At 31.0% G+C, this 15,905-nt stretch overlaps 1 protein-coding gene and 1 long non-coding RNA gene across 5 annotated transcripts in view; one reads left to right on the top strand and one right to left on the bottom strand.

Moving 5' to 3' along the window:
• Positions 1–767: 767 nt before the first annotated feature.
• The window catches only part of LOC142330153 (uncharacterized), a 50,280-nt gene continuing 35,142 nt past the window's right edge, over positions 768–15,905 (top strand). For both annotated transcript variants that reach the window (XR_012757705.1, XR_012757704.1), the window contains exon 1: positions 768–1,324. This is a non-coding gene — a long non-coding RNA (uncharacterized LOC142330153). The remainder of the gene's footprint in view (positions 1,325–15,905) is intronic.
• LOC142330151 (peroxidase-like) overlaps positions 11,909–15,905 on the bottom strand; it is a 310,626-nt gene continuing 306,629 nt past the window's right edge. For all 3 annotated transcript variants that reach the window (XM_075375255.1, XM_075375254.1, XM_075375253.1), the window contains 2 exons: positions 14,964–15,069; positions 11,909–13,416 (listed from right to left, as the gene is read on the bottom strand). In XM_075375255.1, the coding sequence (XP_075231370.1) occupies positions 13,311–13,416; positions 14,964–15,069 (212 nt within the window). In that variant the 3' untranslated portion in view covers positions 11,909–13,310. The remainder of the gene's footprint in view (positions 13,417–14,963; positions 15,070–15,905) is intronic.

Genomic DNA, 15,905 nt, shown 5'->3' with positions numbered 1-15,905 from the left:
TGTGGATGATTTCGTAGGCGGAATCGTGACTAATTTGCAGACGATGTGCCCATTCATCAATAGTTACTCGTCTGTCTAAGAAAAGCATGTCACGTGCACGCTCACTGTTTTCCTCATTTTTGGCGGTAAACGGTCGTCCAGCTCCGTCGTCGTGCGTAACACTTGTGCGTACATTTTTGAATTTTTCAATCCATTCGTAGATACTCCGTTGCAGTAATACACTGTCCTCGTACTGTACCGAAAGTCTTCCATGAATTTCGACCCCTGATACACCTTCCCACCACAAAGAACGGATCACTGAACGTTGCTTTTCTTTGGTGCAAATGGAAAGCGATGCAGCCATGGTTAACGGCAGGGCAGCGATAATGGAACTAACCTAGCAGCACCTGCACAGACATAACAACAATTAAACCACGCATGCGTTATCAACACAACAGAACTACCAACATAAACAAAAATATAACTAAATTGCGGATAATAATTGACTTGCCCTCGTAATTTACCCGTATTATTCATAAAATTTCATTCTAACATAACCTACCGATTCTGTAGCGGTTACATTATGGGTTCGGTTTTATGTTGCTAACCTGTATTATAAGTGTATGAGAGTATTCTTCATCAGATACGATGGTAGATTGCGGCCTGCGCTTGTTATAAGTTTGGTTGTAGAGATCAAAATCAGCGATTATAAATAATATATCTAGATAATCTAAGCGTCTATCGGTCTTGCGTAACGAGAATTGCGCTTGTTGATGGTCGGAAAGCGTACGGATCTTTAATTGTATAGAGACTGTTTAGTGTTAGAGATGTTATTTAAATGCCAGCTTAATCTATAATCGAATATTACTCCGTAATAAAAATCGGAAGCTAGTTGTTCAGCTACTATGCAGAATTTTGGAACTACAGATTACACAGAATATCGTGCTCTATTATTTGGAAAAACTTCATAACCAAACATTGCATTTACTTGTTGCGTCACTGCATTGTAAACTGTAGTATTCGCCTATCTATGACCGTTACATTTTCGAAATTATGCGTTAAAATGCACACTAAAAATGCTCATTACTCCAAAACGAATTTTCTCAAATTAACCAAGATTAGGCTGCAGACCTTCCAGAAGGATGTGTGACATGCATTTATATAAACAGCATTTTCTTGTAACTGATTCATAATCCAACAGGTGGTGTGTGTATAATTTTAAAATATAAGGAAAGCTGTTTCTTCTTACATATTTTTAGGACCATATGTGTCGATTCTACAGCTGTGTGAAATCAAGATTAAGAAAAAGAAAGGTTCTAAGCCTTCCCGACCTTTTAGTATACGGGTAAGTGTCGTATCTTTATTTATTTATCTTTAATCCTGAATCTAACAAATATATAATCCAAATGCATCCTTTATACTACTGCATAGTTTCACTGTAAAAATATTTATACAGTGCATGCAGTGAGTGCTTGTTTAGAGACTTCCTTCCAGAAGAACTGCAGCAGGTCAGGTAGAAAATGAAATTACATGAAATTTGAGTATACCACTGTTCATTGTTTAGTAATGGTTTTTTCTAAAATCAAACAAGTCATTATAGCAGCAACCCAAAATCAGCATCCAGTTACAAAGATTTTAGTTCGATTCCCGTCATGATTATAATCAGAATTTCTTTTCATAGTGCTTTCTTTTTCCTGTTTAGCCTCCGGTAACTACCGTTTAGATAATTCTTCAGAGGATGAATGAGGATGATATGTATGAGTGTAGTCTTGTACATTCTCAGTTCGACCGTTCCTGAGATGTGTGGTTAATTGAAACCCAACCACCAAAGAACACCGGTATCCACGATCTAGTATTCAAATCCGTGTAAAATAACTGGCTTTACTAGGATTTGAACGCTGTAACTCTCGACTTCCAAATCAGCTGATTTGGGAAGACGTGTTAACCACTAGACCAACACGGTGGGTCTTTTCATAGTGCTGGATTAGGTTTCTTTTACGTCATTTTATTGTTTACTCTGTACATTTGATTGCATTTTATATGCCATTTTATTACTATAATTATTATTATTATTTTATTTTAGGAAACCAGTAACTTTGCATGAGACAGATTCAAGTACAGTATGTACTTAAATCTGTCTACAATAATGACAAATTTGACAAAAATGACAAGTTTGCCAAAGTCAGGCCACTATTGGAAGTAATAAATGAGATGTGCAGGGATTTTACTCCTTTCAAGCAAGAACATACCGTAGACAAGAGCATGGTTCTGTATTTTGGATGTCACAGCATAAAACAGTTTATCCGAAATAAGCCTATTAGATATGGATTCAAATTCTGGTATGGTGGTCCAAGTTATGGGTATTTGTAGTGGCTGGAACCATATCAGGGTGCTGGTACATTGTCAGAAAAATATGCTGACAAAAGTCTAGGATATGATGTTGTCATGACATATACAGACAAATAGAAGGAGTTGCCATACAGAATATATTTTGATAACTTTTTCACTTCATTTCCTAATTTAAGTGACTTGAATAAAACGAATGTTCACGCTACAAGAACAATAACGAAGACCCAAATTAGTTATTGTGATTTACTTGCAGTTGAACTAAAAACAGAACCAAGAGAAACTTATCATTACAGGTCTTAACAGCTTGCCCAGTGTACTTGCCACTGTATGGAATGATAACATTACAATTTGTGTGGCAAGTAATTTTGACAGTGTACATCCCATTCGTGAGGTTGCACATTAATCTCGGCAAGAGAAAAAGCGAATTTCAGTTTTACAGCCACATATAAAGAATGGATAATTACAATTTACACACGGGTGGCATCGTCAAAGCTGATCAAAACATTTATCTCTATTGAGTTACAATCAAGGGAAAGAAGTGGCATTTTCCAATAATTCACACCTGATTGATGTTGAAGAACACAATTTCTGGCAGTTATATAGGTAAAATGATGGAAGATTAGACAACCTAGCATTTCGTCGAAAAGTCGCCATGCAATACTCTAATGAAATTGACAAATTGACAAATTGTGTCTCGAAGGAGACGATCATCTTGTACGTCAAAGGTGGAGTCTAGGTTTGACGGTATGGAGCATTATGTGACAGATTTACCTTCAGAAGTCCACACAGAGAAAAAGAAACAATTACAATGTTGGCCGTGCAAGGAAAGGTGTACAGTGTATAAAGTGTACTGTAGCACTCCATTTGTCATGTTTCATGGGTTACCATGCAGAATAAAGCCAAAACTTATTTATATATTTTCATATTGGAAACTGTAACAAAATGTAAACTCGTCGTGTAGTATTCAAAACTAAAAAAGATTTAAAAGTATTTTATGTAAATTTTTATTTTATGCCCATTGTACTGTATTTTATTGTTTGTGCCAAAATTTCATATTGCAGGGTGTAAAAAGTTTAAACTTGTTTAATGTACGTCCATTGTATTGTATTGTAAGTGTCAAAAGAAGGTAAATAGTGTATATTTCATATATTTAATATACTTGCTGGTATATTAGGCTGCAATCCTTCTGGAAGGATGTGTAATATTTTGAATACTATCACTTAAACAAAAAAAAAAAAAATATAATTTGTATGACATATTAACACTATTGGAAATAATTATCCAAGAAATTACAAAATTTTCAAAAAAAATTTCAGCCTTATCTGGATTAAGGTGTAAGGCCATCCATTATGGCTGTGCAAGTTCAAGTCCATCTAGTACATAGCATTATAATTTAACGGGGGTTGACAAATTATTAATATGTCAACATGTAATGATGGTTCATACAAATGTAAATGATAATTGAAATATTTGTACCTAAATATTTTTAAAGTAATTCTGTGAAAATCATTATTTGATATAACCAATTTTACTTTCTGCATCAAAGCCCAGTCTGAACTTACATTATTATACATTTTTTATACAGATTTATATATTTTTAATGTTATTATTTATATATTACACATATTATATTATATTATTATTACATATTATTTATATAATATTCAAAATTTGTCAGATCTGTTAAGAAAGTAATTGCTTCAGAAACTGTAAAGAAGCTTTGAAGTCATTTTTTTTATGGTCTCAACCCAAACTACAGAAACCATCTAAAAGCACACAAGGGGTGACTATTTTCCCCTTTCCAATGCGGCGGCTGGTGAGACGCCTGTCGTGATGAATCCTATTCCCGTCTCTGGATCGGGGAGTAGTACGGTACTAGGGGTACGGCGTCAAAATCCAATATGGCAGATAGTCCGCCATCTTGGATTTTGAGAGAATGCGTGGCCGTTTCTTAGAATTACACGATAAACACTGTTCAGAAATGTTCAAGGTTACTCGTAACTGACACCAGGCACGTGGCTTCAACGGCGGTTTGGATGTGGCACTTTAGACGATTGTGTTCCTATTGGTCGTGACGTGTGAGGGACGTCAAGTTCAAACTATAAATAGTCGTTGTTTGTGTATGGTAGTTTTCCTTTTCAAACATGTTCGAGGTCGACTGGATGCGTATGCATTGTAGGGGGTGATACGAAGGCCTTGTATCTAAGGTAAAGATGAAAAAGAAGTTAAACTTAGATGCTCTAATTATTCAGAAGTCAAACGAGGATTGGTGAAACAGTTGCAAGATATGCTCCATAAAGAAAATAAGTACATAAGAGACTTGAAAACTACCACAGATTTGCAAAAAATTTCAAGTGGTGATTCGCGCAGACAGAAAACCTGCAAATGCTCACAGAGGTTGTTATAATGCTGCGAGATCTAACAAAGTAGCTTTAGTAATAGTTGGACAGAAGTTTGAAAAACGAGATATTGTTATTCAAAGTCACGATAATCGACTGCAATGTATCAGTGAACTTCATCGATCTTACGACGCACTACAATATCCACTTTTGTTTTGTTGTGGAGAAGACAGTCTATAAATAATTTTCAATGTGACCCAAGAACAAAACTTCCTTTAAGTAAGTCAGTATCTGCTGCCAGTTTTTATGTAAACAGAATCATGATGAGAGAAGGAGAAAATATTCATTTGCTATATTATGGTGGTTTATTTAATCAGTATTTAGTCTATATGTATGCCAAAATAGAAACTGAAAGATTAAATTTCATAATTTAATCTTTACAAAATAAAATTATAGCAGATATGATAGATAAATTCATGTGTGCTGAAATTCCAAATCAAGATATGGATCCACTATTACATGAGATAGTGAAAGCCAAAATGATGCATGGACCATGTGGGTGGGCTTTTGAATAAAAATTCACCTTGCATTTAAGATGGTGTCTGTACCAAGCATTATCCAGCAAAACTACTTCAGGAAACTCAAAAAAGCGAGGATGGTTATCCAAAATATAGAAGATGATCAACAGATGACAGAAGTTTTAAAGCAAATATTAATTCAATGGATTTAGACAAGAGATGGGTTGTACGATACAACCCCGTATTATTATGAACTTTTAATGCACACATCAATGTTGAAGTAAACAGTTCAGTTAAATCTATAAAGTAAATATGTAAGTACATCAATAAGGGCAGTAATCAAGCAGCTTTTGGTTTGGAGAAAAATGCTGACATTGATGAAATAAAAATATATGAAATATATGAATGTGTTTGATACATCAGTAGTTCAGAAGCAGTCTGGAGAATTTTAGGATTTCCAATTCATGATAGATATCCAACCATAACTCACCTAGACGTTCACCTGGAAAATGGACAATGTGTGTACTCTATAGCAGATAATATAATGCAGAGGCTATCTAATCTACCTAAAACAACTCTTCAGGTGTTCTTTGAACTATGTAAAACAGATGATTTTGCGAAAACCCTTCTTTATTCTCAAGTACCTTCTTACTATACTTGGCAGAACAATAAATTTGTTCTCCGTAAATAGGGAGAGGATGGAAGGTTGGCAAGGAATCAAAAAGGACCCAACTTTGGGAAGAGTATGTACTATTCACCCTAATAATGTAGAATGTTATCATCTTCATCTTCTCCTACATCAAGTTAGAGAACCAACATCATACAAACACTTAAAAACTGTAAATAATATTGAGTATCCAACCTTTAAAGCTGCATGCAAGGCACATGGCTTATTAGAAGTTGACCAACAATGGGACTTTACCTTAGCAGAAGCTGCACTATGCTATTCATCTTACAAAAGCGAGAACTTTTTTTGTGTAATGTTAATATTTTGTCATTTATCAGATGCATTATAAGTACAAAGACAATCTTTCAGAGGGTATTAAGTACCAGTACTTTAGACAGCATATGGAAAATAATGTAACAGAAGATGAAATATATAATAGATGTTTAATATTACTTGAAGATTTTATTTTAGATTTAGGTGGTCAAAGTTTAAAAGAATATGGATTACCAGTGCCATTAAGACTTGGTGGAATTTTGACAATATTTGAGAGAAACCAATTATGATGTTATGGCTTTGAATGAGTGTGTTGGATAACGAACCATCTGACAGATGAACAACGTTCTGTGTATAATCAAGTTATATACAGCATTAAATCAAATTCAGGTGTATTCTTTTTAGGTGCTTTTGGTGAAACAGGGAAAACTTTCTTGACTAATGTTCTTTTGGCTACAGTAAGAAGCACTCACGGTATTACTTTGGCTGTCGCATCATCTGGCATCGCTGCTACACTATTAAGTGGAGGAAAGACTGCACATTTGGCTTTCAAACTACCACTTAATCTCAATAATATTAAAACTGCTACATGGAATGTCAGTAAAGAGTCTAATACGGCAAAGGTTTTAAAAGAATGTAAATTAATTTGGGTTGAGTGTCCATTGTCACACAAGAAAGGAATTGAAGCTCTAAATAACTGTCTCAAAGATCTCAGAAATTCAAATACACTCATGGGTAAAGTTACTGAACTTTTAGCTGGAGATTTTTGTCAAACTCTACTGGTAGTGCCTAGAGGAACTCGAGTCAACAATGTAGAGGCATGTATCAAGACTTCATATCTGTGGCCTCATATAGTAAAACTCTCTCTTACTAAAAATATGAGAATGCACCTATAAGGAGACAATACTGCTGGACAGTTTTCTGAGCTTCTCTTAAAAATAGGAGATGGCAAGGCAAATTCCCTGAATCTGAAGGAAAAATTACTTTACCTGCATCATTAGGTACAGTAGTAAGTACTTTAAAAGAGCTCATAGGTAGAATATATCCAGATATTCAAAACCTCAGGAACAAATCTATTTGCTGGCTATGCAAGAGAGCCATTTTGACTTCAAAAACTGAAACGCAGCTAAAATAAATCAAATATTATTAGAATCATTTTAAGCAGAAAGGATGGATTATAGATCCATTAATTCAGTATTGGAAGTCAATGAAGCAGTTAATTACCCAGTTGAATTTCTCAATTCTCTCAATCCACCTGGATTCCACCACACGTGCTAATTTTGAAAGTTGGTGCTCCAATTATGTTATTGAGGAATCTTTACCCACCTAAGTTATGCAATGGTACAAGACTGTGTTTAATTGCCGTTCAAAAAAAATTTATTGAAGCTAAAATTATCACTGGGTGTGCCAAAGTTGAATCGGTGCTCATTCCTCGCATATCAATGATACCATTGGTCTATCCATTTGAATTTAAGAGAATGCAGTTTCCTGCTAAAGTATGTTTTACAATGACAATAAATAAATCGCAAGGCCAAACATCACAAGTTGCTGGGATTGATGTTAAAGAAGACTGTTTTTCACATGGGTAATTTTATGTGGCATGCTCCAGAATTAGCAACCCTTCAGATTTATTTATTTTGGCGCCAGAAGGAAAAACATCTTCTAATGCAGTTTACAAAAAAGTTGTAGAATAATTTTGTTTTTATATTATACTTAAAATATTTATATTCATTTTTTGTTATTAGTCATTTAATGTTTTTTTATTATTTATGTTGTTTGTTATTTAAATATTTATTAAAATAAACTCTGTAAATAAATGCGATTAAGAAGTTTTTAGTATTTATTAGTAAATTTTTAAAAGCACTGGGCCTGTGAGGGTTCGGATGGAAAAAAGGGTAGACTTTTTTTTGTTTTTGGGAGCCTGCAAGTAACTATGATGATGAATGATGATTATAAGTGGTAAGAACAGGAGTTCTATTATCTATTTCTGACATCATCTTTTAAACATAGCAACATAATAAACAAAAGCATCACTCCAAAACATTCAATAAATAAGTTTAAAATTCACGTATAACGTGGGCGAAGCTGCGACGGGTTACCTAATAGCTATATAAATATAATTATTTTGAAAATAATTTTAAAATTCTAAAATTTTTCAAATTTTTTTTGAGCTATCTGCATAATAAAGATCACTTTTTTATTTTTCCTTACCAAATTATGAGTTATCAGATGTTAGCAAGTATTATATTGTATTTCAGTTTAGGTTAATTTACCTTTTTTAATTTATTTTATATAAAATTAATTTTTTTTTAATATAGTCAACAATTTTAACATTTTACATTACTTAAACAGATTAAGAGTGTCGATTGACACTGTTTAAAGATTTATTTACTGGGTTACCAAGTCATCGTCATACACAATTAATCTACCCTCAGGCAGGTCCCTTTTGTTTAAATACATTTTTATTTTCTGCTATTCCAGTAAAACTCTAAAATCTTGGTAGCTCCTTTTGGATTCCCAATAATTTTTACATTTTAATTTTTTCATTTCATTCATAAAATATTACATGTTGTAACTGTATTTTGTCTGTGTCAGTTTGTTTTAAGTTGCTCCCCCAGTATAAGCATTATATAAGGTCTATTGTAACAACCCACAGGCTATTTATTTTCTAATAAGTTTGAAACTAACACATATGAATTGTTACATATTTTTATAATTATTCAAGACTTTTGTAATATTAATTCTGATAGTCTCAAATTTTTCTTCAAACATTTTTATTAAAATATTTTTTTGAATGGGAAATTAATAGAAATATCTGGAATTTCCATGAAAACTGTAATAACGTAGTTGCTAACACATGAAATCAAATTTACTTCTTACCCTGTCTTGTAACCCTTTAATTTTCTTCTTCCTCACAATATAGATTGTTTTGTCATTTATTGTTCAGTTTAGTTTAGTTTTGGAACACATTAATTTATAATGTAGGATCCCAATAATCAACAGTCATTTTTTTTTTATTTCTCAATTCAAGAATTGTGAAATGTCTGTGCATCTTAAATCTAAAATATGGCATTAAATTTATTTGTAAAGGAAATTACAGAGCAAAAGTTTTCTAAACATTCTACTTATTTATATGTCGTGGAAATAAATATCAATCAACCTTAAAGTATTGTTTTTATATTCACTTAAAGAACAAGCATTTGGTACGATGCAAAAAGAGCTATCAGATCCAAAAGGATCTGAAACGAGCTATCAACATTTTAAAGTTTTTCTGGTAGAGAAAAAAATAAAGATGGATTGATACAAAAGGGATCTGCCTTAGGACAGATAATTGTGTATGATGATGATTTGGTAAAGTCATGCAAATGAGCATGACAAGATTTGTACAGTAGTTTAAGTAGTAAATACTGAGAAATTCAAAAGTCATGCACATCAAAGTAATAAAAAAAGTAAGACATTAAGTAATAATATTTAAAGTTTTATTTATTTTCACAACATTTGCTCAAAATGGCTGCCCTATTCAGTAATGCATGTACTCTTTTTACCATGTTTGAAGCCACTTTGTGGAGCACATGTAAACTGATGTTGTTAATCTCTGTTGTTATGTTCATCTTTAGTTCCTCCAGTGTGTGTGACCTGTTTTTATAGACCTTTCCTTTAAGATAACCCCAAAAGAAGAAATCTGGGGACATCAGATAGGATGAATTTGGGGACCATAATCCTTTAGAAATGATACACTCCCCAAAATTCTTGGACAAGAAATGCATTGTTTCATTAGGTGTCGCACATTAATGTTGTAATGTTGGTTCCTGCTGGAACTAGTGATCATGTTCATCTTCTTCAAGAACTGTGTAATGATATCTTGGTTCATTATGGTTTCAAAGAAAATAGGGCCCACTATTTGACAACATGATACTGCACAACATACTCCCGTTTTCTCACTATGTATAGTTTTCTTTATCTGGCTCTTTCAATTCCTGAACACTGCGAACATGATATGCACGAAGTTGTAACCATTTCATTGCTCTCTGAGCACTCCATATGAAATCTTAGAGTGCACTAATAGTCTCCTCAAGCTTTTTGAAGGTGAACTTCATCACATTCTTAACCTCAGTTAGTTTAGCATCAGTCAAAATGGCCAGTCTCCCGGTTCTCTTCTTGTCTGCAACTGATTTGCATTCTCTAATAATAATAAGTGTTCTGCCCAAAGACAGGTTTTCACATGGCCGCCCTCCATTCTGCTCGATTCTGTGCCATCCATTTCATTTTATAGTAACTTCTTCCCTTTTTAATATTGTCTATCATTTTCATTCGTCTCTGACCTCTTGCTTTCGTCCCTGTTACAAATCCTTTCAATGCCATCACCAACAGGCAGTCATGTCTCAGCCAGTGTCCCAACCAACTGCATTTTCTTCTTTTTATTATTTCAATGATCGCCCTCTTTTCTCCTACTCTACGAAGCACCTCTCTATTCTGAACTCTCTCAGTCCAGCTGATCTTTTCCATCCTCCTTCAAACCCACATTTCAAAGGCCTCAAATCTTCTCTCCTCTCCCTTCCTAATAGTCCATGTCTCTGCCCCATAAAGGGCCACATTCCACACAAAACATTTCACAATTTTTTTCCTTAGCCGCAGATCTGGTTTGCTACATAGCACTCTGCATTAATCGCCCATTCTCTAAAATGGGTGATAAATCTAATTATGGTCAAATTGTTAGGCACTACCACATCTGAATATTTTCCATGAAATTCGGTCTACAACATTTGCATAAGAAGGACTGGAAAAATAATATTCAACAATGAAAACTTGTTGCTCTTAGGAAAACATGTTTATCAAACAATAAACAAAGTAATACTGCAAGGGTATGTGATCAATATACATTACAGTGGTATCTAGATTTGTTATTGTTATTGTAGCAAAATACATATCATGCTAACTTGCAGTAGCTGATGGAATGTTTTAAATATACTACTATTTATATATACTTAATTTTGATGTGCACGACTTTTGGATCTCTCTGTAGTATTAGATGTTACAATAGCAATGTAAAGTAGGGCAATTATCACTGTAAGGGAAGAAAAGTTGCAGTCTGGCATAAACAATTAAGATTAAAAGAACTCTAAAATTCTGTTTGAACAAACCCTTATCATGATCCAGTGTGGGTTAACTATAAAAATGAAGTAATTAATATTTTAAATATAACTTAAAAATAAAGTTCGCTAATATAGACTTTATTTCATAACCCTGTTTGAAGTTCCTTCTTTTCTTATGTTGTGAAATTTTCATTAAACTCTAAATCAAGCGTAGTAAGATTTTCTGAACAGTAATATACAATGATTCTGATGTAGTGAAAGGGAAATATAAATGTATAGGGAAATATAAAGGGAAATGTATAACAAGTTATACATTTATTAGCAAAATGAAATAAACACCGCAAATTCATTTACTTTTATTATAAAATACATTATATTTATAAAAAAATTGTACAAAAGTAGAAAACTACTTAAAACTAATTTAAAAGAATATATAAAAAATTAAATTATAACTTACACTAACCCCTTAAAGATTTTATTTTTTAACTAAAATTTTGTTAATTTTCTCAAATTATTTAATGCTGTCCAATTTTTTTTTCAGTAAAATGTTAGTTAATACCATCCTATATTATGCATTTAAAATGTTATCACTAATCTAATATATGTGCTATAACTGTTATTATAGTTTTAGAAATTATAGTAGTATTAAATAAATAGATTTTCGCTATTGATTAGATTTTTTCTTATTACACACACTCAGATATATGCTTATAAATGTATTTAAGCAAAGAAGAATAAACCATTGTTGTTTACACTTTGTAATGCTGATTACAGACGTGTACACTAAAAAAAAAGTACCAGTCCGATTAATGACAGACAAAACATTAATTTATTGTAACGGTTGTTTTAAAATGAAATTTTACAAATGGAACAAAATAAAATAATTTATCAATGGCCTTGTTTTGAAGAAAGCTACTGATACTACAAACCGTTAAGGGGTTAATTTTCTTATATATATATTTATTAAGTTTTAGTATTAACTTACAGTTTATTCATTTACAATGTCCCAGTTTGAATTAATAATTCCCACCCTTTTATACAGTTATTTATTTTAAGTGTATTAACATTTGATGCTTTTCTTTTTTTTTCGTTTATATTTTTAACGCTGGGTACAAAACATATTAAGAATTATTTAGAGTTCCAATTTTTTTTGTTTTAGCTGAAAAATAATTATTTCTTACATAAAGTCAATTACTTTTTTTTCTAAATAAAGAATTCGATTTTGAATTTAAATTGTAAAAATAAAAAACTGAAAATAAATTAAATTAGTTTATATGCTTCATAACCTTTAGAATTTTCTCATAGTTTTTCTTTATTATTATATTTAAAATAAATAATAAATATTTAAATATCACAGAATACTATTAATTTAAAAAAACTAATAATATTTTTTGTCACCCAGTGTTAAAAAATATTTAAATAACCATAAATAATTAAGTTCCAAACCACTTTTCATCTATTAATAAACTATACATTATTATTCATAATAACTTAAATCTAAAATAAAAATGGTAAATAATATATGATTATTTTTTTTTTAATGAGCAAAACATGTCTTATTATCATAAATAACTATAAACCTAAACTTAAAAAAAAAAATATTTGGCAGCTCTTTCCAGATGATTGAACTTAATAATGTGAAACACTTGACAATTAATGTCTATTTTAATACATTATTTGTTAAGTATATATTGTTAAACAGTACTTTCATGAACTGTATTATTATTTGACGACATTTATTATATTAACAATTGAATGGTCATCATCAGTGTTATAAAAATTTTACTTTTATTAATTTGACTAGAGCATTAAATCTGAATTAAACTTAAGAAAAATATTGTTTTTTCTTAAAATTTATTTTATCTTATTTTTGCATTTAATTTTTTTTAGAATACTATGCAATATTTTCCTTTTATCATGACTTAAATAGATGAAATTAAACCACAAAAATAAATGAGAATACAAAAAGATAATTAGCTAGTATAAACTAGACCTTTTCCACAACTAGTATTGAATTCAGAATTGTATTGTAAAGATCTGACAACCCAATTAAAAGTGGTTTGGAACTATTTAACTATATCAGTAAGATTACTTATTTCTTGAAATATTCATGTACAGCGTGTGTTGGAATTTCTTTCCATAAACTGAGGTCAATTGCTGGAATTGAGTGTGTATCCTCACATGACACTAATGGATTGCTGTAAAAAAACAAGAATAATAAATAAAAATTGTTTAAGAAAATGTAAAGGTCCTGTTTGGACAACAAGATGCAGCTACATATACAGAACACATATAACTCAAACAGAATTATTCATCAACCACCTTATAAATTTATTGCAAATATTTCCCTATATATTGTTTATGAAAACAATTCTTATCAACATAACTGAAAAAATTAATTCCAAAAACACGAAATAAAAATCAGATCTGTTTAAAAAATATTCAAAAAAAAGAGTTTAGGCCGTGAAAAAAAGAATATGTTTCCTTAGTGGCTTCTATTTCTAGTCTCCTTTGAAGCAGTCTTCTTGTGACTTCATGCAATTCTATTGCTGGAAATATTTTTCATAATCCTCTTTTAGAATGGTAACTGCCTTGTCGTATACCTCAATAGGGGATTAGGCATTTCAAACGAGTGGTTATGTGATTTTCATAGATCTGGTCTTGCATCGATTGGCATCATGATGATGATATGGAACTTCTATATAGGTAGTACTGTTTGTTCTTCAGGTGTCTATTCATGTTGCACAACTACACGATAAAATTTGACAAAAATTTATACCAATGCACAGAATGGATGCAGGAACAATAGCTGACAAACTCTATAAGATTATGAAGAAAAAATATCATTGAAATACTTTTTGAGTAAAAAATATGGTCTGATAATTTTGATTAGATCTTGTTCATTTAACTGATCAACTGTTCAAATTGTATTCAATTTTGATAACATTCTAAATTTATGTCTTCTTGAATTGAAGAATAACGTGCCAACTATGTCAGCTGGAAAAGTAGAATAACATCAACAACCCAAAATGGTTTTAATTTATCATGCCGAGTCAAGAAGTTTTTAATGGAAGTAGAAAATTTATGTTAAAAATTTGGTTTAAATAATTTAAAAGTACTAATAATGATTTTGTATCATAATGGCAATATATGCTTGCATATTTTTTACTGAATAATGCAAAAGCATTTATAATTGCTTAACAATAGTGCTTCAGATCATTTATTAGCAAGTTATATTTTGAATTATCATTCTTATATTTTTAATTTTACTTAAAGCACCCATGTTGTTTTAAATGAAAGAGATGTTATGAATTAGTTTGGAAAAATTAAAACTATACAAGTTGTGCTGATGTTTCTGTGCAAATTATCTGTTTCACTAACTTTGGTGAAACTTGCTCAAAGATGTATAAATTGTACAAGTTTTCAATCTCTTCTCAAAGATAAGGTAAAACAAGCATTATAAATTTTGAATGAAGAAGTACTGTAACCTAAGCTGGGAATTGACTGATAGAAGTTTACAATAAATAAAGAAAGAAAGTAAACATATTAGAGGGCTAAAAACCAGCTTAACCTTTGCTTAAGTTTGTAATAGATATAGATTTAAAAGTTTGTCATTTTTGAAAGCAAATACTCGGATACATAAAATTTATGTATCCGAGATACCTTGATACTTGAAAAATGTTTGCACGTTATCTTCTCTTATTAAATGTGGAGATAATTATTATTGTTTGTAGTGCAAATATACCTGTGAGAGATGACTTCAAATCCTTTTGGTTGCATTGAGTAGATGTTGTCTCCATTATCACAGAGAATTCTTGACACAGATGATTTACGAATTTCATTCAATTGTTCTGTAAAATATTGTTCATTGATTAGTAATAAAATACTATATATTAAAAAAAGCTATTTGTATAACTAAATCTTTTTAGTTTTGAGAAAGAATTGTTATTTTCTGTACAGATTTAATGAGTCATGAGAAATTTAGATCCTAATGGATGCTTTCGGAAGGTCTTGTGTGAATACAAATCAAACATGAGTTATATATCAGGCTTATATGTTATCTTTCTTATCAATTGCACCTTATTAAGGTTCATGAATATAACATCAGTCTACAGTAGCGTAAAAATATGAAATAAAACTGAAAAGTAATTGTTTCTTTTGCCCAAAATTATCATGTGATTTGCTGTGATTCTCAATGTTACACATAAGTAAAGTTTGTCTTTAAAATATGCTAAAAAAAAACAAACATCATGAATGGAGATATTTTAGGAAATGGTTTGAAAAAGTATTGTCATTATTAACCAAAAGTATAGTTGTAATGGACAATACTCTGTACCGTAGTGTAACTGGAAAATATTGTAGTATAAATTTTTATCTATTATTTTTTCTAAATTTCATATTTTAGTCATATTTTATTTATTTGTTAAGACGTATTTTTACATATAATTAACAGAGCTATAGTAATTTTTAGATTTAAGCATACTATATTTCAATTAATATGAACAAAATTTTGTTTAATTAAACGTTTCTTTTGCTGTTTTACCAAATAATAAATTTTATGTTAGTTTCTGAACTAAAGAAATAAAGAAATAAAGAGCAGTTAAATGCTCTTTATTTCAATCCATTGCAAGGTGCCATTTAGGAGTATTTAGCTTGCTGTAAGTTGTGTATAAATAGTAATTATAAA

The sequence above is a fragment of the Lycorma delicatula genome, chromosome 9 (assembly GCF_047948215.1).
Source record: "Lycorma delicatula isolate Av1 chromosome 9, ASM4794821v1, whole genome shotgun sequence".
NCBI lineage: Eukaryota > Metazoa > Arthropoda > Insecta > Hemiptera > Fulgoridae > Lycorma > Lycorma delicatula.
Note: the sequence above shows the minus strand (reverse complement) of the source record. Positions and strands in the feature narration are given on the sequence as shown.